The sequence below is a fragment of the Drosophila subpulchrella genome, chromosome 3L (assembly GCF_014743375.2).
Source record: "Drosophila subpulchrella strain 33 F10 #4 breed RU33 chromosome 3L, RU_Dsub_v1.1 Primary Assembly, whole genome shotgun sequence".
In the NCBI taxonomy this organism is placed as follows: domain Eukaryota; kingdom Metazoa; phylum Arthropoda; class Insecta; order Diptera; family Drosophilidae; genus Drosophila; species Drosophila subpulchrella.
The window spans coordinates 8,857,411-8,884,233 of record NC_050612.1 but is presented as its reverse complement, the minus strand read 5'-3'; the positions used below and the strand labels follow the sequence as shown (position 1 = coordinate 8,884,233).

The following is a 26,823-nucleotide window of genomic DNA, read 5'->3' as shown; positions in this document are numbered from 1 at the left end:
ATTTCTGCTAATCGAAGTTTAGTTGGCCCAATCACTCACTCAATAAGCACACAGAAAAATAGATCTACAATAATGCTCAATAATGGGAAAAATTAAAATGCTTAGGGATAGCTAAACATTTATGATGAACTGTTGAAAATAGAATGTTATATTTTTATTGATTAAAATACATTTTTTATATATAGTTCGAGTGTACATTTTTTTGTGTGTTACAAAAGCAAAGCTCATAAGCTTTAATGAACAAATAAAGTAGAACACACACGCGTTTAACTATTTAATACTCTTGATTTATGGGGCCTTTTATCTGCTTTTGCAGGCAATTCAGTGGGGGGAATACCAGCACGACTGGACTTCCAAAGGGGCTGGCTGCCATATCCCCTTCCGATCCCATTTTCATTCCATTTGCAATACCAATCCCACGCCAGTGACACCTGTTTGTGAGTTGGTGGGTCGCCTGCATTATCATATTTGAGTATCGCACGGTGGCGGCGTTTGTAACATCAATCAAACGCCCACACACAGGCTCTGGCCCATTCCATTGAGCTAATTGACAATTGCAAATTAAATGTCGGAAAGTAGCAATTACCTACAGTGGATAATCACCTCGATAAAATAATATAATAATTCTGGTACCCATCTTACACTTGTTAAATTATTATATAGATTATAAAATTAAATTGATTTTTATCTTCAGATTTATCTCAATTATATAATTAAATAATGGATATCAATCGATGAATAAATTGGCAACCAATAACTATCAATTATACAATTTTGTACATCAATCTAACGCAATTTAAATACAATTAATATAATTGAAATGAAAAGTTATCAATTTTAAAATTAGTGAGTATAGGTTCTATTCTAGAATACATTTTTCTTGAATAAAATTCTAAATTCTAATTCATTTTAAATCCAAAACTATATGATGTTGGGTGTTATAGTTTTCCATTTAAAGTGTCAATTTTATGAAAAGGCTTAACGCAATAAATTCCACTGAAATATTCTAAAGTTTGTGAATTAACAATGGAAATGCGAAACTAAATCTGATCGCAATCTGGATCGCCAGAGGTGCTCAAATTTGCAGATGCCTCATTTGAGATGCAAATCTGGCCTAGGAAACTAGACCCGATTCGCGTTTCCAATAGACAAGCACGACTGTGGGCCATTATCCATATCCACATGGTTGTGTATATTATATATACGGAGTGTGCTGGGAATGTCGCCGCGAATTCCACGAAGCGGAATACAATCAAATGGAATCAAAAAGGTGGAAAAAAAATAATAAGCCACAATGAAGCGTGTGAATTCAGCTGCAGTCGCGTGGACTATGACGGGCTATGACAAAAGCGCGGCGCGTGTGGTTCAGAGTGGCTCGGCGGTTCAGTGGCTCAGTGGCTTAGAGTGGGGCCCGTCCGGACCCCGAGCCACTGGCCCCATCGACCCAACACTGGATTCTCCAACGGCATCTCCGACTGGTTTTGTCTCAACGCCGCTTGCTTTATTTCCCTACCTTTATTTATGATTATTTTTAACTCTCTTGGCTTTGGCAAACACGCGCTCGTTGGCTAATTTTTCTTGTGGCGGACTCTCGGCGATTGCTTTCTTTTTTGCGGCGGGGGAATTCCAGAAACATTTCAATGCGGTCTGGTCCCCTTTTTGGTCTTTTTGGCCTTTTGGTGGATATAACATTTTAATGCCAAACAGCCAGACAAGCGACGACGGATGGCACAGACCTGACACGCTGCAAATTCTAATTAATGACAGTTTTAGACATTTTTGAGCTAGACGGCGCCAAAGACAAAGCCTCAGTAAAAAATAACCACCTTAGCCCGACTGGAAAAAGCATCATCTAAAAAATCTTGGCTTTCAATGTGTGTGGTGTCTGTGTTTTGGCCGTAGATATAAGGCCCCAGGGCATGTCTGGCCAAAATCTGTTGAAAGAGGCAACGGGTCGGATGACCATGTTATATAAAGAAGGGTTTTTCTAAAAATAAAAGAGAACTAATGATCGATAAGCTGATTCTCAGTTTGTCTGAGGCTTGGTATTGAAAGTTGAGCGATGTTTCAATTCGGTATCTTTCAAATCCATCAAAAACAAATCACTTAAGTCGGTTGGGACTCGTACATATGTTTATGATATGGTGGTTTCTTATAGCTGTTTGTTAACTATTTTGAATTCTTAAAAAATGTTAGCACGAAAAATGTTGTTTAAAATAACCTAGACAAGGGACAATAAGTTTATAATAATAATAATAAGTCGAAGTTATGACAGGTGGTTTACTAAAAATTTAATATCTTTGAATAAAATAGTATACATTAAAGTGTTCATAAATAGTCTAGGCATTTTGATTTGGGTAAATAATATTGTAAGCCCACCTTAGTTCCGTATTAAAATCCAATCGTAATCCCAGCCAGTTCCGCTTTGCATTCCATCCAAATCACTGCATTGCTCAGTGGGATTCCAAGATTCCGAAGAAAAGCTAAGTCGTCCAACATCCTGCAATATGTGATCCGCAGAAATGCCAGTCATCGAATTAAACCTAATGAGAGTCACTGGCGACTAGTGACTCACCGGCGGCAGGTTGGACATTGGGCTGGCGTCATCAAGGTGGGTGGGTCGTGGGATCGACGGGAGGTGGGCCGTTCGACAAGGTCGTTGCGTCAGCGTTCCACGATGACGTCGGTCGGCCGGTGTACTTTGCCCAACCGGGTGATTATTGCATGTTGCCGCCGGTGTCTCGGCCCCTGTCTGTGACAGGTTCTCGATCTGGTTGCCGTTCCAGCGGTTTCGACGGGTAACCACATCGCCTCGCCGACCTGATAAGCTGTTTACGACGACCGACGTCTTGGGCCTCGGCAGACAATCAGTCATATACGACTATATATATATAAATATTCACTCACATGTGCTGTACCATGCGGGCGGCTTATCGGAGTGCTCACTGTGGGCGGAGGCGGATGGTGAAATTAACGACTGTCGGCTCGTGCTCCGCACTGCAGCGCACGTAGACGTCTTCGGCAAAAGCACTGGAAAAAACATGTGTTGCTTACGATTTTAACATTTAAAGAGCGGGGCTATTATTTACCAACCAATAAAATAGTATATGGGTAAACATGTACTATATATCTTTTATAGTATATAAAGTTAGGGAACTTATATGTATAGTATTATATAAAGACCGTTTTCCAAAACAAGCTAGCCGAACCTATAAAAGGTTATCGTTATAGTTCTTTGAAAATATAAAGATCTTTTATTTTTTTAGAAAGGTTATGATACAAATGGATTAAAAGCCTATACTGGAGGCATTCAATTTTGTATACATTTTAAGGAAGACCGAAGAACATCTGAAAAAAGTTGTAAAACAAAAATATAAAACGTATGTATACCCCTAAAATGTTTATCCCATCTAAGGACAGACTATTTTTCACAGTGTGTTTCTACACCCCATCAAGGAGTACGTGGTGCGGTGCATGGGATCCGCGTTCTTTTGGGGCCTTATCTGGGTTCCCGGGCCGACTTTAGTCAGCTACTAAGGGCTAGGCCAACACTTGTGCTTTCAATGTTTGTATGTGGGTCATACTGCCTCGACTTTCGATTAAAGACTTTGACGTCAGCCGCCGGGTGCCGGAACTCAAGGAACCCGAGGTGGAATCAGCCAACAGATCGTACGATGCATGCAATCAGCATGATTTCGTCTGGCAAATCAGACACCCACCCATCTAATATCCGTTCGAAGTGCGGATCTAATCGCGTGACACCATACAAGTTTCGTTTTTTCGGGGCTCGACTCATTTCCGGATGGTGATACTTGCTATGTTGCCATACGGAGGGCGCTGAATGTGATAGCTAAAATTAAAATATTACCACGATACAACCCTATCAATTACCAATCGATAATGCCCAATCGCGTGACCTTATAAGGAGCGTTGTTTATGCGGAACTGTTTAATAGGCTTATCAAAGTTCTTCCACTTCATACGAATCATTTGAAAATGATGGTCTACTGACTAATTGTTAAACCAATAATCTCAGGAAATGCTTTGCTTGTAAATTAATGTAAATATTTGTGTAAAATTATATATACTTATTTGCAATGCTTTTGAAGAATTACTTCTTTTTAAGCCTTGCCATTCTGTTGGATAGTTACTCCTGAAAGCCCTGTCAATTCTTGGCCTCTTATTCATAATGATTAGAATGTCATTATGGGATATCAAGCTGCACGTGGCCTTTCTAAAAATAGGCCAATCTCCGAGACGAAGCGGAACGAGCATCAAAAATATCTTCAGACAATCCAGACAGAGAGATTCACACTGATATGGAAATTTTTGTCATCCGCTAATTGTGACATCTAAATCAAATGTTATCAGGTGTTAAAAGTCGTAAAAGCCTGTAAATACGCTGGAGCGAGTCTATCTAATGATAGCAAATTGGGGTCTGGGGTCTAAGAAACTCTCTGTAGTTTTCCATGGCGTAGGAATCCAACAAAAAATCTTCCGCTCTAGACGGTCCATGGGTGTGAATTGTCAACAGTGGTGGCCCTTCTCACGACTTTTTAGCAACGGATCGGTCAGATCGGTCGGATTAACTCCACCGGCAGCTGGCTACTGGATATTAGTTATTGGATATCCAGTATCCAGACGTGATACTTGCGTCATAAAGTCGGGCCACGATATCTCCGCCTGAGCCCAAGGCGCTAAGTTTGCGGTTAAGTCTTAGCGATCGATTTATATTTGGCTTTCGCGCCATAGATTGATTGTGCCCATAAGAAAAACAAATGTGACTGCGACTGTGACTGCTTTATAAATAAATAAACAGTGCCAAAAATATCACAAATAACAAAAGAGTTTCGGTTTGAAGATGGATGGCATTGTTGTTGCCATTGGACGGTCGCTTTCTTAAGGTTTTTGTGATTTTTTGGCAGCTTTGTCTCATTTGTTACTCATTTGTGCCCCGAAGCCGATGAAATAACACCAAAGCGTGCCTCCAGTCAAGTTATTTTTATTGTTAATTAATACCTTTTATTTTTATGTGCACAGAAAATACTAGAAATCAACATACTCGCATATAAACCAAGATCTGTGAGCATTATGATCGGGGCCTAGAGTCCGATGGCAACAAATTTGCATTTTAAACTCGCACCCAGAAATAAGCAGACGGCGGAAAAAGTCACCTTGCTTGGAATTTCGCTGGTGGACAAAAAAAAAAATTTATAAGTAAAGAAATAAAGGTTAGCACCATAACTCACACCACAGTAAAGCAACTCTAAAAGCTGCATTTAAAAAAGCAAATCAGAATTTTTGGCCAGAGTCCAGGCTAGCTGATAGCCTGTAGTGACAAAGATTAAAGAGAAGAAGTTATAAACTTATTTTTATAATTTTCTGGAAAACATTTACCCCCCAAAGGACAAAGTCTAAGTCGTACTAATCCCCCTCCGCAAGACTTTTTCGGGTTTATCTCGTGCTTGCTTTATTTGTTACCTTGCGAGCTGTTTACATTTAATAAAACATTTTTTATTTTTATCAGGGGATACTGACTTCGACAGTTGGACTCCCAATTCGGTGTCAGTGCCAGAGTTACGACCCACAGAACCACTCGAGCTGACGCACCTGGAATTCCCCATAAATCAGTCGCAAATAACTAGAAGCAGCTTGTTTGTTCGCTTATTTGTTTGAATATTTTGTTTATTTTCGGTTATTCGGTTTTTTTTTTGCGGCCGGGAATTATACAGTAGCTCTAGCATAGTAAGGCCAAATCATATGACAACAACAGCGAACAAAAAAAGCGACAATATCGACATATAGACAGGGGGAAAGCTAAAGACTGGTTGGGGTATCATTTGTTGATTTATAATTGGCTGCGACCGTACACCGGCTTCATATTAATTACTATTATTATGTATGGAGATATCCAAATGTAGTCGAGCTTATATTTCGGTAGTCAAATTATAGTGGCGTGATTGTTTTATGATGATTAAATTGAATATGAATTAGGATGGTCTTAAAAAAATATGAGAATCTTTTAAATTTTATCAGTTCCAAGAATCTGGCTTCTGGATAGCATGCGAGGTCACTTAAGATGTTTTTAAGATAAATACCACCGTTCCTTTTGGTTCTTTAATACCTTGCTTTTCAGACAATAGCAAAGGCAGAGCCAAAAACAACACTTAATATGTACCAAGTGTATTTTTATTGGCATCTTCTTGCCTTTCCGCAAAGGTGTTTTGATAATATGGTATTTAAAATAAGATGGAAAATAGATGGCTTGAATAAATAGATCAATTAGCGAAAATCTAATATTTTTTGAGAGTAATAAGTACTATTTATTTATTTAAAAGAACATGAAACTATAAAGTTGAGAAAATGTAAATTTGCTAATGATAGTCTGTTTGTTGCTTTTCTGTTTTTTGGCCCTATACTAACTAATTCTTAGGTAAAAATGCTAACTATTTTTCCAGTTCCTTTCTTACAATTGCCCTAGACCAATAGTAGGGCCAATCACAACAGCGCAAACAATTGGTAATAACTTTTCATTTTATGACCGCTCTTGTTTTTGTTATTGGCAACTGAACGAGCTAAGCTAACAATGCTTTTAACGACGTTCAAGGTCGGCCAAGGTCGATATAATCGTGCAAACGCCATATTTTGGCTCGTCCAATGACCCACTTGGTTGCCGATCGTCGATCGTGGATCGTGGATCGGGTTTGTGGGGTGTGCGCCAGTGGCAGATCAAAACAAGGCAACCAGAGACGAAACAGTAAATAGCAATTCCAATGGCTCACGCGGCGTATGCGCAATAAAGTCACTAAATGCGACCAAACCCAGCCCAACCCACAAGGCGCGTTCATTGTACACATAAGCGTATGCAGCAAAAACATCACTTGAAGCTCTGGCATGTGCGGTTCCATGTCTGGCGCTCAGCCGGAACTTTGTCAGTACAAAAAAAAACGAAATAAAATGAGAAAAAACAAAAGTAAAACAAAGTAAATTCAGTTTTGAACTGCGCTATCTGGGAACGGAACTTAGGGGACTGTGAATGGGACTGGATCCAAAAACTGCGACTGCGACTGGATCCGATCCCATCCAATGTGCGGGTGTTATTTTTTGCTATTTGTGGGTGGAGGGGGTGCCAGATTGCAGCTTCAATATTCAAAAGCGAAACAGCTTTGTTTGAGTGCTCGATTGTGTTGTTTCCATTTCGCCGCTTTGTTTTTCTCTGTGCGAGTGACGCCGCCGAACTTGAACCGCTCAAGGCCAAATTATGTCGATACACCCAGAATGCGGAGGGTGGGATTTATATTTATGAATATGCGTGCTTCGATGTTTGTCGAGCCAGTCGAAGGCAATGGGGGTTGGTAATAAGATAAAACGAAGAATTCCGCACGATCTTGGGTCGCATGGTCTATACTTCCAAATATCTTTACGATATTATGAGGATTTGAAACATTTCCAAAATGAGGGTTTTTATTTTAAATTCTCTTTTATGTTCAAAAGAACCTGGTAGGTTTTTACGGCTTAGGGGTTGAATATCAGATATATTAATTTAAATATATTTAAATTTTGTAAAAGTACTCATCTGATGAATATGGTAAAAACTTTTACGATCAGAATAAAAGATCGATCAATAAATACATTTCGGAAACTATGTATTAAATGTAATATAAAAAGTGTTTTTTTTAATTATGATTTTTTTTTATCTTTCATATACAAAAGAAAACCTTATAAGCTAATTAATATACAAAGAATTGTAATATTACTAATGCGAAACATAACGTTTACATTCTTTTCTGATAAGAGCAACCTTAATTCCAAGAAATCGCCCTGAACTCTTTCCTTTCGCATTCTAGGAAAGTAATCTTCCATTACATTTCCGTTCCGTTACAAGATAGGTCTTCAGAAGAAACTTATCGCGACCACAGACAATCGTATTTAGTTTCCGTATGGAACCAGTCACCCGGATTGGGCAAACTTATGCAACTTGTTCATTGTTGTACCTGTGGTCAAACCACGAGGATTGCCTAATCCTGGCTAACGAAAAAGGCGCCCAAAGGCTTAAGACCCTAGGGGATTGCACCAGTAATCCCAGCAATCCTGACGCAATTGACGGCTCTGCGGCGCACTTAACACCTAGACCAGACTAGACTGGCTAAAACCGAGGAGCCGGCGAAGGTGATCAAGTGATCAAGGGGACAGGGTGATCAGTGGTCAGTAGTCTGTGATTTAGCGGTGCTAATTACCCCTAAGCCAACCAGCAGACATCAGACATCAGACATTAGAGATTGGCGGACTGACGCATCTTGCTGTTGGCATTGCGAAAACTTGCATAATCATCGAGAGAGCTCGTGTCGCGTGATCACCGCTGTTGTCAGGCAGGGATTAAAAATCTCAGTCTGAATCTGAATCTGGAGCTATAGCTTTAGCCTATAGCTTCCCGAGAAAAACCTAATCCTTCACGCCGTGTGCTAGTCATTAAGAATTCGCTAACCGCCTTGCGTTGGGGAGCGACGCGTCGTCGTTTAAAAGTGATAATCGATTGGTATTGCATTCATTATCATGCTGTGTCAATTTCCAGCCCAAATAATCCAGCCAGAAACTTTCCACACTCTAGCAAATATATAAGATCCAGAGATCCATTGGCCACACGTTCAGTTGAACGGCGCGTGCTTCTCTGATGTATCTGTGCGATTGCATGATTTACCAGATTTACGGTTTACCAGATACCCCTATATATATAATATATACCCCAATTCGAGAGACTGGAACTGCGGATTTCAGTCACAAGTCGGCGTCGTCACAGAGACACAAACACTAATATGGAGGGGTTTTCAGATTTTCGGGTTTTCGTTTTTTTATTTGGCGAGTCGCTAAATTCGAGTGCTAACAGGCATTTAGAGCCATCGTTAGTTAGTACGTGGCACTCGGCGAGTGGGTCATTTCCGGCCAGTTGCCGATTCTATATTCGATTTTGATTGATTGCCCGAAATCGTCGGACTGGTCAGCTCATCAGATCGGTGTATTATCTCTGTAATGCGTCACAAGTTATTCGCACTCATTGGATATGCACCTAAAACTTATTCCCCAGGGGCCAAGGCAGGTTAATATCGGGTATTTCCCCAATTATTCGGCAGTGGTGCCTCGGTCTTGCCAATTAATCTTTGCTACGAAAAACAGCTCAGGCACTCTGGCGATGTCATCGGGTTCAATATACGTATTCTACGAGAACAGCCGAGGCCCTTGTAAGAATTCCAATAGAGTGTGCTACAAATGTAGAGGTTGGACGGCAATGTCAATGTCAGATCGCTATCACCGGCATTTTTCCCCTATCAGACAGACACTTAAATGCCAAATGGTGGAATTTCATCACATTTTTGGGCCAATCTATGAGTCATTTTATGAGAATCTAAGCTTCAGCGGGTGGAACATGACTAGATTGATGTTACTGAGGGGAATATGTCATAATGGGATGATTTCAAGCTTTAACAGGGTGCTTATCTTATCAGTATTGGATGTACGCAGAACATCGAGATCTTTCTAAAAAACACAAAGGGACTACTTATATTCACCAGATATTTATTGTAAATTAAATGATCTAAAACACCCCTGCCTTTATATAGATCTAATAAAAAAAGCTAGTAGCTCGTTTTTGGACTGATTTATGGTACCCCCATATTTCCCCATTCACCAAATAATTTCATTTGTCAAAGTCACCTTATCAAGAGGTTCCATCAAATTCGGACATTGCGGACTTTGCCTGATGGGAATTCCATTACTCATCCGTTGGTTCACTTGCACTCCAGTTTATCGAGCACTTGTGGCGGTGAACCCCATTTGAACTTAACCATCGTTAACTTTTAAATGCCCCAAAGGCAGCTCAAGTGACCCGCTAATGCAGATGGTTAGAATTAAACCTCCTCTTGACGATGACTATTTTCGGGGCGGAACACTTCAAAGCGGATATTTCCCCAAAATAGCTGGGGGATTTTCCCCTACTGGTCAGGCGTTTCCCAAAATTGATATTGATTGCGAAAATGTAAGCCACGTGCTCTCGTTTTATAATTAATAAACTGGGGACAATGTTCCCTATATCACGGCACACGCTTCTGAAAAAAAGAGGAGCGAGACCCACTTGAAAGATAATCGGCACTGTATTTATAGCCAAAAAAGGGGAGGGAATGATGAAATATTTAACTCCATTTAATGGAAAAATACCATGAAGGTATACAAATTTGATTTTGGAAGAGTAATAAAAATGACAGTTGTTGATTATTTTGTAAAAAAAACATTACATGGTCCAATATTCTTTATGGTTCATGACTCTAGCAATAGATTACCATATGCCTTTCAATGTCGGCCATTAGGTGATTCATTGATGTAATATCATATAATATATCGACCCAATAAACAGCTAATGATAATGTCATTGTCAACTCATTTCAAGTACCCGAAGTTCAAGTACCCGTCAATGATGAAAGCGAAGCGCAAAGGAAGTCACGTTTGGAGCAACGCGATCGGCGTCACATGGCGTAATGCCCATGATGGTTTCAGAGCGGGTATATATGTACATCCCAGGAGACGGGACGTGATATGACCAGGCTTCTCCGACTGAGTGGTCCAGTAATCCCAGCAAACAATCTCCGCTTTCGCACGCTCCAAATGGTCGAGTCAACAAACAATTCGCGGAAAAGTGACGACAGTCGGTGCAAATTTGGAGCCGCACACCGACGGGCACGGGACAAAAGCTCACTTAGCCCGCCTGATTAGCGGGGCAATCAATCAATTTCGATGGGGTGGTGTGCAAAATGAAAAGGGGGTGGGGCTGCCAAAAAAAAATACTGGAATTCCCCATTCACCACTTCACCCCCTTAAAAACTAACACAAAACTGTTGATCCATTAACACTTTTTGCTGCAGGAGGCGTGTGCTTTCCAGTGGGGGCGGTCCAAATGGGGGGTAATTTACTTTTTGGAGGGGAGGGGCTGGCTTATATCACGGTGGCAGAGGGGCAAATTTAAGCAAACACAGCCGCGCACGCTGCAGTGGAATATTCCCACAGTTGCGTCAACGTCAATGCTCTGTTGTTTGGTGATTTCAATCAAAAAACACCGCGCAAATAAATCACAACAAAAATGTGCCAAGTCAACACAGCAATAGCAGATATCAGAAAAACAGAAAACAGAAAACTGGTAACAGCCGCGCCGAATGGCAAATGATTCCCCCTTAGGTTCCAAAACAAATCCACACTCTACAAGGAACACCGAAAAAAAATATTATCACACTTAGTAATCTCTGGTTAGCTCGGTATAATATTTAAAGTAATTGGATACAAGGAACACAGAAAAAAATATTATCGGTTTTGGTAATCTCTCGGTAACTTGGAATAATATAAAAAGTAATCGGATATCATATAAATCTGTAATCATCTCCGATTCATTCTGATGTCTAGTCTGACAATCTGAATTAATTTCAATCAAAAACTTATTCTGCATTATATTCCAAGTTCCGTATGAAATGCCCCCTGATAAGTTCTAAGCATTTGTTCAGTAGGTACATCTGATATCAAGGGCTATCCGTCTTGAACTAAATAATACAAAGTGTGTCGGTGTATTTCGATTTTTGTAATGTTGTTCGTCAAAAATGCCTATTAAAAGTCTAAGCTTTGCTTATGTAAAATTTTATTGTATCAGATATTATGTATACATTTTGAAAGAGAACTAAGAATTAGTAGTATTAATTACTTAGATCCCTAGTGTTTTCTTATAAACAAAGTGTTACGGCATTTTTCTCCGTGAAACCAGCGTGCCTACGGAGATGAGTGCTAATTTCCGGCGGAGTAGAGGGTGTTTCGGGAGTGGGTCTGTGGCTGGGACTGCGACTGTTACTGGGAGTGGGAGTGGGCGTGAATTCCCCGGGGCCAAACCTCCGAGTGGGGCTTCGACTGGGACCGCGACTGGCGACTGGCACCTGGCCGACGTTTGACGTCCCCAAAACCGCGATGACTTTGGCGGTGCTAATCAGACGAGCACATGTTGACACTTCTCATTGGCGGGCCTCGAATCGTTGATGTAAACCATGAAAATTTTCCACTTGCAATGCAATGGGTCAGGCCCCAGCCTCTCGGCCCCTCAGCCCCTCAGCCTCTCAGCCAGCCCCCAATCCAATGGCATTTTCCTCTGGCACGCGCACCCGAATGCCAAAGTCTGGGGGCTTATGCTTTTAGTTCGCCGACAGTGCGACACCGATAAGATTGACGGCGCTTCACATGGCCCCACGGAGCTTAGGCACCTGTTCGAACTTGCCAGCTATTAAGTAGGCGGTTTACCATAGCGAAACATAAAGGAGATTAGACAACCATGACACACTCTGTTTTATTTTTAGGGAATTTTGAGGTTGCTAAAGTATGGGTTCCGGGAAATACTAAATGAATTTCATAATATTCTTTTGTACAAAATGAAATGAAAGTTCTAATAATGAACCCTGTATTATAATTTTTGTATAGTAGTACTTTCAATTAAATATAAACTTTCAAAGTGTTGTAGTGTTTCCCATGGAAAAAAAATATTATATCTATGAGTATTACAGAAAATACATTCATTGGAAATATTTTTATCATTTTTGGAGAATTAAAAATAATGTTTATTGTATAACCATTTTACTTGAAACCTCTTGCAATCCCATTAGTATTGACAACAATTTTTGATAAAGGTTAAAGGGAGAGGCTATTCAGTTTGCAAACATGGCTAACACTCAGTCGGGAATCGCTGAGTCCACTTAATCAGATTATATGGACATCGACCATAACAAACGCTGACCACTATCAAACAGAAGCTGCCCGTTCAATTGCCCAATTCGGACTTAACCCACACCTCGAACTCCCTATCTCTCTTTCTCCAGCACTTGACTTGATAAGTCAACCACCGAGTGGTGAAATGGCGGGAATGGGAATGGAAGTGTGGATCCATATGCCCACTGCGCCATTTCCATTTTCAAATCCGTTTCATTGAAAGAACTCAAATTGCGTGACAGAAAACGTGATTCGAGTGGGTTCCGTTGCGGTATTTGCTTATTTATTTATTTACTTTTTTTCCACTTGGTATTGCTTGTTTCAATTTCCCAAAATAAACGGCTATATTTATTTGAGAGAAATATTTTGCGTGGCCTGCAATTTCCAATGCACCGGGGCCTGTAAGTGGATGCGATCGAACAGTGCCGAACAGAACTGAAAAACAGAAAAGAAACAAAAACAAAAGTCGAATTGCAAACGAGAACACTGCGAAAAATTAGTATTCGAAAATCGAATTCTTAATGTTTTTGATTTTCTTAGAACTATCAGTCGCATAAGGAATATGTCAGAGACCAGAAATGAATTTCTAATCAAAATCAAAAAGCCTTATGAATTTTAAAGAACCTAGCTAAATGTGTTTATACAAAACGGGTTTAAAATAGAATCAATTATTAAACTAAATCTATTAAGGCATCGATTGACCTCAATTAAGTGCTAACTTAAAAAGTTGTTTGGGTATATACAATTTGGCCCTTAAAAGATATTGATTTATATACCAAAAAACCAATGATATTAAATATATAACAAGTTTTGAAATATATTAACCAAGACATTTGTTATTTCTTCCTATAAAACTGAGTTGATAAGTAATGGAATTTTTGTCTCTGCACAAGATGAGCTAAGGGGTTTGAAAGATACAGGCACACATATATCGAAGCACCGTTGTTATTTACATGAAGTGCGGCGGAGATTCCAGCGAAGCCAGCCCCCAACCCCATGGATCCAATATCATACGATCAGGTTGCTCCAGGGAAATTCTTTCGCACCACCAAACCGATCCACCGAACCACCGGATCGCCGATCACGTGCCGCTCAAGGTGATGGAATAGGGTGGTCCCCTTCGGCGGCTCAGCTCAGGTGTTGACTTCCCTATCAGCGATGATAGGCTGTGTAAATAATAAATAGTAAATAGGCTGGAATGCCCCCCCGACTTTTTAATGGCGCAGTGTAAAATGTAATTGGGTGAACAAAATTAAATGAAATGAAATGGCTAAGGTTAGTTAGCCGCCACGCTATGGATAACTGACCTTGCCCAGTGGCTGATGGGGAGTGGTTTGGTTTGTGCCACTTGAACCACCGCACCGCGAGTTGAATGTCAAAGCCACCGCTTGTCTATGCCGAGCACGTCTTTTGGCCAACAGAGACGAAAGCCGAAAAACCAGACGGAACGACCTTGCCGTCTCTGTAACTGTGTTTAGGCCCAGTTAGCAGCTAGAATCTGGTCGGCTAGTCTCCTTGAACCGCTGCGCATGGTTCAATAGCACCTAACATTTCCGAGATCCCAGGCACGGGACTCGCACTCATTTCATATGCGAAATGTACCGCCGTTGCCGTCTAATCAAGACTCGCATAACGAGTTCAAAAACCCATGGGGCCCGAAGAGAAAACAAAGCTCGATACCAAAATACGAAAATATCAAAAAGCCAAAACAAAGCCAGTGCGGGTGTCAAGAGAAGTCGTCGTCGTCGTCGTCGGCGAGTCATTAAACTTGGCTCGCATTTGACATTGCCAATTGGCAGGGGAAGTGGATGTGGAAGTAGCTGTGGTATTAGAATTGAAATCGTCTCTAGAGACGCGAATTTCTCGGCCCCCAAGCCCGGTTCATTCAACTTGTTTATGCGTACTCCCCGAATTTCCAGCTGCAGATTCCTACTCCCATTGCGATTTTCGACTCCGGCTTATCTGGACGACAGTTCCGCGAATTCTTCAGCTACCATGAATGAAGTGGTGTGGAGTGCTCCACAGTTCCACAGAATGCTACGCGAGTCGTCGTAAACAAACAGCTTTGTTTTCGGTTTTGTTTTTATTTTGGGGTCATTTGCCAGAGCAAAACGTGACAACCGGCAAGTAGAGGCACTCCACGCAGTCGCGAGTAGCCTCAAATGTCGCACCAGACCCTGAGTTCTACACTACCCCCACTATCGCAACAGAAGAAAACCCAAAAGAACCCAGAACCCCTAACCCCGAACCCCGATGTTCTTTAATTTCGATTTCATTTGTGCGCAACTGTGGCGAATTCATTTCCCAGAGTGGCTGGTGGCAGATCAAATTGAAGGACCACCGACTTTCAAGCAGAACCAAAAATCAGACGACATGGTGACTGCCTGCTGAGGAATGCAGCTATGCAAATCGCAATTTGCACACGGATCGGGAAATGAGGGTTCCAAATCAATTCTAGATATTTCTTTAAAAAAACCTACAGAACAACACAACACAACAAAACAAGATAATATAATACTTTATATATTCTATAAATCTTTATACTTATCCAATAACCTCTTGAAAAAACCTTTTTGAAACATTTTCGATTAAAGCACATTAGTTTCATCACTTTAGAAGAATGTAGAATTGGATTACTAAGCATTTTCCTTAGTTCACTCGGAATTCTTAAGATAGTTGTGTATAAATAAGAGTGATGGGAATAATATTATCATTGCGTAAATATAAAATGAGTACATCATGGCACTATGTTCCTTGTTGTTGAACGGAAAAAATTGACATTTCGTTCACTGGCCTTTGGGGACATATTTTGTTTAATCATTGGATAGTAAAAATCTTTCTAAATATTTCCTATAAACCTAAATGCGTAATTTTAATTACGTATTTCTGCTTAACTTCGGTCCTCAAAAATGAACAGACTTAGCTTATTAAGTCAACCGACGATGACTCAATGGGCTGTTTTGTCGTCAATGGGGGTTTCGTTATAAATGGGCAGACCTACCGGTACTGGTACATTTTTAAGCTATTTCGCGCTAGACCGGGGATCATGACTCATTGATGGGCCGAAAGTCGGACCCACAGTGACTAATCAAATGCACTTTCAGCTCAGTGGGGCAAACGCCTGGCCACGCAACCACCCAACCACCCAATCGGACTTTCCACGAAGCGTGCTTTCATATTCCAGAACATGCGACAACTGCCCGGCTGCTGTTTACAATCTTAATTTAATTTTTACGAGTATTTTCCCCGGACTTTGAGGCTGCACGAGTTAGTTTTGTGAATAGCCGCTGATTGAGAGCGAGTCCAGATGCATTGCATCGGGATTCCAACCCGTGATGAACAACTGAAAGTTGTTTGCTCTGTGCACTTGATTCACCAGCAAATGGAAAACAAATTTATGTACTTATCCGCTTTATCGCTCTCATATTATCAGCATGATGCGGTATTTTTTCCGCAGACTTCGCGGAAACTTTTGTCACGAGCATGACGATTAATGGCCCCGGGATTTGCTCAGATTAGAGTGGCGGTAGTATGGTACATATGGGGATTGAAGGGCGTGACTCCATACCACAGCCGGTAGGTAACAGATTTCCCTATTGAGTAACGAGCCTTGTAACTTACTGGAACGGATTGGATACATCCAGGGAGTTTCCGAGGAGAGGAAACATTATATGACATGACAATCAGCCTTATCAGCCGTTTAAATAGGCGTAATATAGAGCGGACCGGATCGACTCCCAGTGGTATTGGCTTATAGTTCTTGAAATCCCATATCCCTAAGAAATACAGTATTATTGCTGAATCGTCAGCAAGAGGAATTTCGGGTTTGTTGCCATTAAAGCAAACCTGACTTAAATTTCCAAATAATTTCTTAGACTCAGCGGTACTTCAAGTGAAACATCGATGATTATATTGCAAAATCTCTTGAAATACTATAAGACAAGGGATTTTTGTACAACTATTTCATCACTCTGGTGGAATTTTTTAGGCTTATCAGGCCTTGCAGTCCGGATGTGTGAAAATCAAGGCAAAGTATAGACTCTATATCTGTATCCGTCACGGTCTGGCCGCAAAAAGACCTTCAACCCGTCGTGCCGATTGCATTAGCAGAAACAGCAATAATCGAGCCCCTTAAAAACGTAGTTGTATTATCGTGGAACTCCCCACCGATCCTCTCCAGCGTAATGAATTTCACCATGGGCATTATAATTAGCGTCGAAATTTGCTACGATAAGTCAGGGGCTCGATAAGACTCTTGTCAGTTGTATTTATTTTTGCATTTTGACCCCCACGAAAAAGGGGACTTTCACCCGAAACCAACCGAAATTCCCATCCCAATAACAACTCTCTTTTGCGTATTTGATTTTTTAGTAGAATCTTTTAATTTTATTTCTTTTTAGTATGTTGTTTGTTTGCTTTTTCTTTTCTTGTAGATTTTTTTGCTTTTGTTTGCATCAAATTCTTGTTTTGTTTTCTTAGAAGCTCATTATGTTCACTATATCACGTGGCCTTACGAATAGTTTTTTGTGTTTTATAAATATAATTATTCTTTGTTTAGACTTAAGAGCGAGAGAAAACCTAGCGGGCTATGGTACAAAACCTATATTATAAAATGGAGATGTACATCTATATATATATGTGTAAGAGTTATGTTTTGCGTTTATCTTTTTCATAAAAAGTATTTCAGCTTATCAAGTGTTTTGTTTTTTTTACGTTTTCTTTTTGAGTGTATGGAAGACTTTTGCTGATTTGCTGTTATTGAAAGAGTAGTAATACATGATACATGAGGCAATTCAACACCAAGTACTTGGACTGAGGTAGTTTGGCGATGTCCTGGTAGAATACCGTTCTCAAATCGATTACATAATAATAATAAATAAGTTATAACAACGTTTTGTGTGTGTGTGTGCGTCTGATGGAGGTCCTTTAACCTCATCGATGGATTTCCAGGACCTAGGAGATCCTAGGACCGGAAATATGAACCAATGAAGCTGGGGACCGTCTAAGGATTCGCATGTTTGCGGCACTTCGAAGCAACATTTGCGTTATCCCGGCGAATGATGTGAAATGTCTACGCGCATGCGCACAACGCCCGGCGCATGTGAGTTGGATGAGTTTTGGGGGGTCAGTCTTAAGTCAGCGGGAGATTCGGCAGAGGGAGAAGGGCGATCCTATCCTCATCCTCATCCTCTACCAGGGCCGCCAGGGCTGCTCCTCCTCCTTGATCTGCTTCTTGATCACCAGCGACAGCGGCTGCTGCTCGACGGGCACACGCTGGATGACCGACGGCTTGATGTCCATGGGCTCGTAGCTGGAGTTGGCCGGACTGGGCGGGGCGTAGCTGCAGCTGCTGCTGCTGCCGGGCGCCGACTCGTATCCGGCGGAGGAGTGCGAGCTGGCGGATCCGGTGCTGGCGGTACGCTGCGGCATTGTCACCAACATGGGTTGCTGCTGGGCTGCTGCTGCTGCCGCCGCCGCTGCTGCTGCGGCGGCAAGTTGCTGCTGCTGTTGCTGGTGTTGCAGCAACTGTTGCTGCTGCTGCTGCGGCAGGCTCTGGGGCAAGACGAGGGCAATGCTTCCATTGGGCAGCTTGGTGGGGATCACCTGCATGCCATTGGGCAGGAAGTAGCCGCTGGCGGTCTGCTGGATCTGGCCAAAGAGGTAGGGAGTTGCCGCCGCCGGCGTCGGTTGCTGCTGCTGGCTATCCTGCTCCGGTGAACTGGGCGGCGAGGGCAGCATCTGGGCGTGGATGGACTGTTGCTGCTGCTGCTGGCGCTGCTGCTGGTGCAGCTCTGTCTTCACCCCGTTGATGCAGTTGCTCAGGTGCTGCAGCAGGCGGCGACGCTGGGAGGGCTCGATGCCCGGGAAGCGGCTCACCTCGTTCACACAGTCGGCAAAGCCGGCCTTGAATTTGTTCACAATCTTGGGATCGGCGGCCTGCTGCATGGCAGCCTGCTGGCGCTGCAGCTCCTGCAGATGCTTCACTGTCTTCTCCAGAATGTCGGCCTTTTCCAATTTGGAGTGGCGAGCCGGCTAAAAGTAGAGAGAAGAAAATTCGAAAATTAGTAAATGTTTGAGGAGTTGTTTTAAGAAATATTAAGTTTAATTTTTCTTTTCAATTAGATATAATATCTTTATATTTTAAAAATTTTAATTCTGAATTGTGACTTAAATATTTTTTTTACTTTAAGATTTTGTCTTAAATACTTTTTTATAACCCTTTTTAGATACTTACGTCTTTTTTGGTGGCATCCAGAATCAGAGTCTTGAGTTCATTGAGACAGTTGTTAATACGGGCGCGTCGGCGTTTCTCCATGATGGGTTTGTTCGACTGCAAGAGAGGTAAAAAACATCGATTAGTCACGGCTTTTGCATGGCTAATTTGACCTCATGCAGCGACCCAAAAATAGAGGAAGCTGCATGGGTCTTTAATTGGATGAAGGAGGTTGGAGGAAGCTGGGGAGGATCTGGGGGAACGGATTGACTGGCTGGCGGCCAAATTTAGTCGCACGGCGCGTGCTCTATTTATAGCGCCACTCGGGCGAGAGGCATGGGTAAAAATAGTTTGGCGGTTATAAATTACAGCCAGGGGTCTATATATAAACCACCCAGGTATGAGATATACCGAGAGCGGCAAGGTCAGAGAGGGAAATACGAAGATTGCCTAGGCACAAATCAAGAAAAATAATAAGAAATAAGTTGCCAAATTTGGCAACGGATGAAGTCAGCCGTTTGGCCAAATCAATGAACCGGTCGCCAAATGGCCAAAAACGTCGGCTGATGACCGACAATTGCAGCGACCACGCGACGCACGCGCCAAGTGGAAGCCACAACCGAATCCGAATCTGAATCCAAATCCGGGGAGCTGGTGGGCAGCTCCGCCAGCCAATTTTGGGCGGCACTCATGAATGGATCGATCGTGTGTAGTCGGAGTAGTAGGCATATGCCATATAGTAAATGCCACCAACGCGACGCGAGATAAATTCGCTTTGTGTTGGCGCGCCGACGGCGGCTGTTTTTGGTTTGGTTCAGAGTGTTTTTTCATTTTTTTTTTTTTACCCCATTCAGCCATGTGGGAGATGGCTAAAAAGGAAATGCATTTGGGCAGCGGGATTGATGGGGACAGAGTCGAATCGCCCACAGCGAGTATGGAAATCAAGTCGAGCTCGAGGTGGGTGGCTCTCGTTTAAGGGAATTCTCTGGTTATCCAACTATGGGTTCTGATTTAATCCGTTTTCGAGGGGGTTTTTGGTTTGCGTTTTTTTTTTGCATTTAGGAATTTTGTATTCCCCGGAGAAGACACTTACCCGACGGTCACTTTTGAGTGGCGTCTCCTTGAGCTGGGCCGGCACAACGGCGGTACCCAGAACGTTGGTCATGTTGGCTGCTGTTACGCCGGTAACCATTTCGGTCAGATATTGTTTGTTGAGTTTGAGGCACAGTTTGGGTTTCACTTGGCAGCAAATATGGATTTGCTGCTCTTTACAATATGAGTTCACTGTTTTTTTTTCTTTGCTTTTTCTGTTCAAGTTCACTTGGTTTCACTTTCGCGCAGCGTCGCAGAGAAATACGTAAGTTCGAGTTCTCTGGGTCTCTTGATATGTGGGTTCGGTTTTCTTTCAGCGGAACGATAGAACCGCACGCTACGAGTTACGGCAGGCGAATGAGCAGCAGGTTCTGGCTGCAGTGCGATTAAAAGACCGAAACGACTCGGCACGAAGCTGAAGATCGATCGTTCGGCTCTTCGGGATGGGTATATGTAAGGTTTTACTGGGTCTGGGATGTCGGCGGTATTTGCAGAGCGTAGCGGGACTACCTTATCGCTGGGGCTCTCGGCGGACGACTGACGATTGATCGACAGGTTCGTTGGCTAAATCGCCGCTGCGAGACGCGAGCGCGAGCCACACGACCGCACAGATACAGGGGCATTTCGGCTACCTAGGGGTATACTATATTCGCTACCTGCTCTCCCCGTGTGTGTGTGTGTGAGCGGTACCTAAAGTCGTCGTCTCTCAACCCCGCGTTACTCATACGCCCCCTGAGCCATGGGAATGGGCATTTCTTCCTTTCTGGAAATCACACTGCGAAACCCCCATTGGCGATCAGCTTTGGCGAGGGATTCACAAGAGGCTGTGTTTCTGTTTCTGCTTCGGTTTCTGGCGTTTCTGGTGGTTCGCAGTTCGTGGTTTGCTGATTCATGCGGCCAACGCGACGACGACGACGTCCCATAGAAGGTGAAAATAGCTGGCTATATGACGCCACCCCAGTGCGACAGGTTCGGTTTTTTTCTCTTTATTTTTTTTTTTTTGGTGTGCTATATGTATCCGAGGCTCGGGGGTCGCTAAACAGTAAACAAGATCACAAGGTTGTGCGCACGCCAGGCGGAAGTGGGTGGTTGTGTGATGGGGCAGTGGGTGGTGGATGGTGGGTGGCTACAGCTACAGCTATCCCCCTTTTTTATTCCAGACCAGTCTGTAGACTCAACTAATTCCCCATGCCGTGCGCCGCAATTAAGTGAAGGTCGCCCTTTGCTTTTTGATCGATAGCCGACCGACCAGCTAAATGAAATGGAAATCGTTACGGACAAGGCTGCGTGGATCACACGTGCTCTGGCCGACGCTTAGATTCACTTTGATGGCGTCTACGTGCATCGTTGGATTTTCACGTTTTTCAGTTTTTTTTTCAGTTTTTTGTTTCGGAGTAGTGATTTATCGAAGGTTGGCTGTAATTACACGCCACAACAGGGAAAAGCTGGGCATCAGTTAGTCGCACAAAAATAGCCATTCATTAATAGAACTCTAGGGTAATTGTTCTCTTCCTAAGTGGAAATGGGTTAGTAATTATTTCATTTATTGGGGAGAAAATTAGTCAACGCACGTCATAGGATTTTGGGAAATGACGAACTTTGAGCTGAAAGTGAATTTTTTACTAACTGCCCATAACTCAAAATATATTGTTACAGTTCTGAGGACTGATAACTAACTATATATTACCATCTACTTATTAAGTTCGAGTGAGATCAGTCAAGGAAGGTGACAAATATTTGGGTTACAATATCTAATATCGGGAAATTACGTTATCTTTGAGGTTTGTTCTTGGGGAACAAGCCCTAATCACAGAAGATACGTTTGAAAGCCACAAATTGTGATGTAATTATTAAGTTAACTTTGTGGCAGATGATTCAAAGTAGATATACGATACTTAAAGCGGGTATTTACCATATTTCTAAGTGAACTTGGAAAAACTGAAAATTCCTTTATGCAGACACTGTCATCTACTAATTAAGTTGACTTTGAGCGAGGTGAGTCAAGGAGGTTCATTGGTTTTTGAATAATAATCTGAACTATACGGTTTAGTTACTCAAAAGAATTCTTGTGAATAGTGACTGTATTTAATCTGAGAAAATCAATCAAGCTAGATCACAAATATGCGTGTTAAACGACTGGCAAAATCCACAAGAATTTTGGGGAATTTCTGACATTTCTGAGGGCTGTCTAGTGTTTTGTGGTCGCCAGGGAAGGTTGTTTATGCCGAGAACACATGGCAATATGGCAATCGGGCAATACGGCAATATATTCAGGCGGCAGTGGCGGACGTCGACAACACCTTCGCGTTCCAATTACATTTTGGCAGCCGATCAAAAGGCGGCCCGCCCGCGGTCAACGTCGGCAGAGACAGCGGCAGAGGCAGCGACTGCAGCGGTGGCGGTGGCAGAGGCGGCACTTGTGCATGCCAATTTAATTGCAGCGAAAAGCAACAAGAAAATAAACAAAACGAGAGATCGGAAAAACGTTGGCGGCGTTTTACATCATGCTCGCTGGCCAAAAAAAGCCAAAGGTGTGGATGTATCTCACGGATACACCGCTAAAAGATACAGATACAGATACATTCGCAGTTGTTTGTGCGCTCAACGCCCAATTTGACGCCCCATTGTTGTTGTTATTGTCATTGTTGTTGCTGGCGGACTCGATCACATGCAGCGTCTAAAATAAACTGTGGCAAAAATTTATAGTCGAAAAGGCGCAAGCACACAGAAATGTGCGCATTGCTAATTGCGTCTAAATTTAGACAGCGCCAGATCCCCCAAATTCCCCGTAAGCCCCGTGAGCCCTGATCACCACCGATGATCACTGATCACACAGTAAGGAAATACCTGATGGTTTTCCATAAAAATTAAAGGAAAAGGATATTAACAATTTTCCAACCAAATGCCTCCCCCCTTTCAAAATAATGTATTACTTTGAAAAATATTAAATATCAAATATTACGTGGGTCCCCAGACTACCCAGACCCCCCACTAACGGGGCTAGTCCTGGTCACCTTTAGAAAAGTATTCATATGATAGAATGATGTTTTTGATTATTTGGTATATGTACACCTTTTCGGACCAGAAGAGCGCTTATTTTACTTGTAGAAAATATTACAACAATACAATGAACATCTATATTAAATAATTATTTTAAAATAAATATATTAATTTAATAAAATATCAAAATAATATTATTCCTGTCCTGTAGATATTATTTACAAAGTTATGTAAACATCATCTGTGCAGTGATCGTAACAGCGTAGTCGCGGTTTTAACAGCGGCAGAATCGCCCACGCGCCTCTTTTAAGTCGGCAACAGCGGCATGTAACTAAAAATAACAGTACTTGGTGGGGGAGGGGGAGCAACTGTTACGCCCGAGAGTGGTACAGACAGAGAGGGGAAGAGAAAGAGAGAGAGGGAGAGAGCGAGCGGACGCTCCATGGTCGCGGCGAAAATAAATTTCTAGCCGCGCGCGCCACTCTCGCGATTAAAACGCCATAAAAATCGCCAACGCTGTTAAAAACGCGCGCCACATTTGCGCGATCCGCTGTTGGGAAATTATCGTAGTTTTGCTTACCTGAAGGAATATAAAAATAATAAAACATAACCATTTCAAAAATTTAAGATAGCAGGATTATACAATTGAAATGATTTGGTTAAGACAATTTTTAACAAATGGGTTGAATAGGTTGGATACAGCTCTACCTGTAAATATACACATTTCTTACAAGATTATAAGGTAGACTAAAAACGTAGAATAAATTATTAAAAAAGGTTTGAAAAAATCTTAAATTTTTTCTGTGAGTATTACCATACTGCTGTTTTTGCAACTAATGGCGCTGTAAATTTTGGCAGTCCCGAGTGGGAGGATAAGAGAGTGGGAGTGAGGCAGACATATAGAGGTGCGAGTAAGTTAGCAATCGCATTTGTTCCCCCACATTGTGCAAAGTATTTTATTACTCATTAAGCGTAACGACGCATTTTGCCCAGAATTTTATTTTCGGCAACGAAAAAGGGGTTCGGGGTGCGGTGGGTTCGAGGGGTCGGCCGCCGGGTGGGTGGGGTTTTTGCGGTAGAAGGCTTAATTTTTCGACACAAACGTCAGCAAATACCCGACGACAGACATTCTAAATTTAGCAACAGGTAAAAAAAATAATGCAAAAATACACTTTCCTCCTCTTCCTCACGAGGCCGTTGTCTGCGTTTCGTTTTGCGTTTGTTTTTGTGTCGCATTTTTTAGGTTGGTTGGTCGAGCGACTTTATAAGGGCAAAGAAGGAAGGGATCGCGGAATCGGGATCGCGTGATGCGGAAAACGCATAACTGAAAAAGGGGCAGTCCAAAACGGGTTTACTTTTTATACAGATCTAACAGTAAAATTAATAAAAAAAAGGAATTATGGAGTTATCTTATAACTTTGGGTTTTAGGATTCGGAAAGGCAATGTGTATTATTATCTTAATTGAGTTTTAAAAGATTTAAATTTCTTATACAGTTGTTTATTTCTTTGTTTTGCAATTCTTTAATACTTTAAAAGATTTATTCTGTTTTGCAAAACAACAAAAGGGAGCTACTTTTTCTAATCCCTTGGAAATGGGTATACCTCGATGACTTTTGGATCCTCGCTTTGCCAGCTCAGCCGGTTAATTTGTTGGTGAAATCCCAAAACCAGACTTGACTTTTCGACTGCCGGGCAAAGGGCCATACAAAGTGTATTTCCTGGGCCTTTGGTATTTGGTAAATATTGGAGTTTTTCCGAAAGTTAAGTCGGGCAATCCTTTCGCTGGAAGCGAAATCCTTCCGCCCACCGCTGCTTGCCCGACTTGTCCGATAACGCCCATGATGCTACTGAATCCATATCCTTAACCCGTCCTCGGAACAGTAGCCGGATGGCTTTTAGCAGGGCCAACGCCTCCCGAGAAAGGGTTCCGTTCCATTCCGAATTAAGCCATGTCCTGGTATCGGTGGCTTAGTTGCGACCGCGTTAATTAAATCGCCTTAGATACGCTCGCCCCTCCACACAGTGGCCGGCGATCATGGCCAGAAAGGGTTCACGTTCAGTTTCAGGATCGCCGCGAAAAGGATTAGAGATTCGTATGCGGGCAGGTAGGGTTGCAGCGGGTTTCCACGCTTTCTATTAACAGGATGATCATGCCCATCAAAGGGCTAAAACCACACACCCATAAAACCGAGTGTGCAACAAAGCCACTGCGCGTGTGCAACTCTTCCCTATCTTTATCCATATACCATGCCATACCCTTTGGCCAAGATCTCAACCCCGTTTATTGCACCCTTTTGGCACTTTTTACCTAGCAATGCCTCTAGCAATCCTTCGCGACTGAGTCGCCGTGACGCTGTTTGTTTATTTGCCATAAAAGGATTATGGGCGTGGTGGGTTCAGGTATACCCCTACCATAGGGTTACAGCCAGCTCGCACGCCTTTGGACCACGTTAACCCGTTGAAAGTTGAGTTCTGGAGAGGATTTTAAGCCAGAGAGAGTAGCCCATGTATATTTTAGCAAAATACATACAACTATCTGTATGTTTTTTACTTTAGAACTTCCTGGTACTGGACGTTTTCCCTTTTTCTGCCGACTCCCTTTTTTATTCCCGCTCGTCCCTCATCAATTTCTGTAAAAAAGTCAACTCGCCTCCATAAAGAAAAAACAACAAGCCAACCAGACGTTACATCGCATTGCGTAAAAAACGAACGCAGTTCCCTGAATTCGCAAAAGGCGTTGACAACAAATTGCATAAAAAATGATTTCCTCACATTTACGAGTTCGCCTAAAAAACGCGTCGCAAAAAAAGTATACAAAAAAGAGAACCTTAGATGGCGGGTGGCTCAAGGTGAGGATCTTTAGATGGATGGGTTCGCAGCATGCAGAAGGATTTTATGGTTTTATTTAGGGTTATTCGTTGGCAGAGGGCCTTCAATGTCAAATCAATTGGCGGACAAACGTCAAACGCTGAGGACAGGTAAGGATCGGTAATCGGGAAAGAGTGGAAAGAGTTCTACGACTCTTACCTAGCCGAGTCAGTCTCGCGCCGAAAGAGGTTCTCTCTGGGATAGAGTTTAGAGTTTCCACGGATTAGCCCTCTCTGTCTGTTGGCCGGGTTTTACGATCCACCAAGCTAATGTCTTTCCTGGCCTTGATGGCTAATACCGCCGATGCCGATGCTGCTGCCGCTGCCTGATTCGCAAAGAGTTTTTACGACACGCCATGCCACGCACCCAGGCAACTCATTCCCTCTCCTCTTTCAGCCGATTACGAATCCTTGCCAATTTCCGGGAATATCATTTCGCCAACGCCAGAGGGCGCTCTGCATAAATTTGGCTAATCGCTGGAGGGAAAAAATAAAAAAAAGATCTTTAAAAGCAGCTCAAAGCAGCCGCCTCTAATGCCCAAATAAAATCGTCTGCCCCAAAAAACTTGTTGAGTTAATTATGTGGGGACTAATTCGACTGCCTCTGATTGGGGGCACCGTTAGATGGCAGCTGCTTCGGATCCACTCCGATATCTACATAAATATTTCCCTAATGACAGGATGTGTTTGGCAGCATTAAAAAAAAGAGTTCCCACCGAGTGGGCGTTCTGCTTGGTAGCTGGAACACAAAACACAAAAATGCAAAAATGCCATTAAAACGGGCTGGCAGACTCAGCGAGAACAAAGGCAATTCGAGTTCCGATCTGCAGCAATGCACGCGGATCGATGTATATAGATCGTCAGTCGTCT

The 26,823-nt window shown here is 42.5% G+C and overlaps 2 protein-coding genes across 2 annotated transcripts; both read right to left on the bottom strand.

Moving 5' to 3' along the window:
- Positions 1–2,271: 2,271 nt before the first annotated feature.
- Positions 2,272–2,961, bottom strand: LOC119553559. The gene is made up of 2 exons (XM_037864003.1): positions 2,576–2,961; positions 2,272–2,500 (listed from the first exon to the last, which is right to left on the bottom strand). Exons 1-2 carry the CDS (start codon positions 2,873–2,875, stop codon positions 2,381–2,383), a joined length of 420 nt encoding a protein of 139 aa, XP_037719931.1. The 5' UTR covers positions 2,876–2,961; the 3' UTR covers positions 2,272–2,380.
- A 14,201-nt stretch (positions 2,962–17,162) lies between these two features.
- LOC119554269 (protein hairy) lies at positions 17,163–20,610 on the bottom strand. The gene is made up of 3 exons (XM_037865120.1): positions 20,087–20,610; positions 19,015–19,110; positions 17,163–18,812 (listed from the first exon to the last, which is right to left on the bottom strand). Exons 1-3 carry the CDS (start codon positions 20,183–20,185, stop codon positions 17,970–17,972), a joined length of 1,038 nt encoding a protein of 345 aa, XP_037721048.1. The 5' UTR covers positions 20,186–20,610; the 3' UTR covers positions 17,163–17,969.
- Between the last annotated feature and the right edge of the window lie 6,213 nt (positions 20,611–26,823).

Excerpts from the sequence above, each read along its gene's own strand:
- LOC119553559 (XM_037864003.1), bottom strand. The coding sequence starts at position 2,875 with ATGACTGATTGTCTGCCGAGGCCCAAGACGTCGGTCGTCGTAAACAGC. Across the intron at positions 2,501-2,575 it reads CAATGTCCAACCTGCCGCCG|GATGTTGGACGACTTAGCTT; the intron begins GTGAGTCACTAG and ends CACATATTGCAG.
- LOC119554269 (XM_037865120.1), bottom strand. The coding sequence starts at position 20,185 with ATGGTTACCGGCGTAACAGCAGCCAACATGACCAACGTTCTGGGTACC. Across the intron at positions 19,111-20,086 it reads CACTCAAAAGTGACCGTCGG|TCGAACAAACCCATCATGGA; the intron begins GTAAGTGTCTTC and ends CCTCTCTTGCAG. Across the intron at positions 18,813-19,014 it reads TGGATGCCACCAAAAAAGAC|CCGGCTCGCCACTCCAAATT; the intron begins GTAAGTATCTAA and ends CTCTACTTTTAG.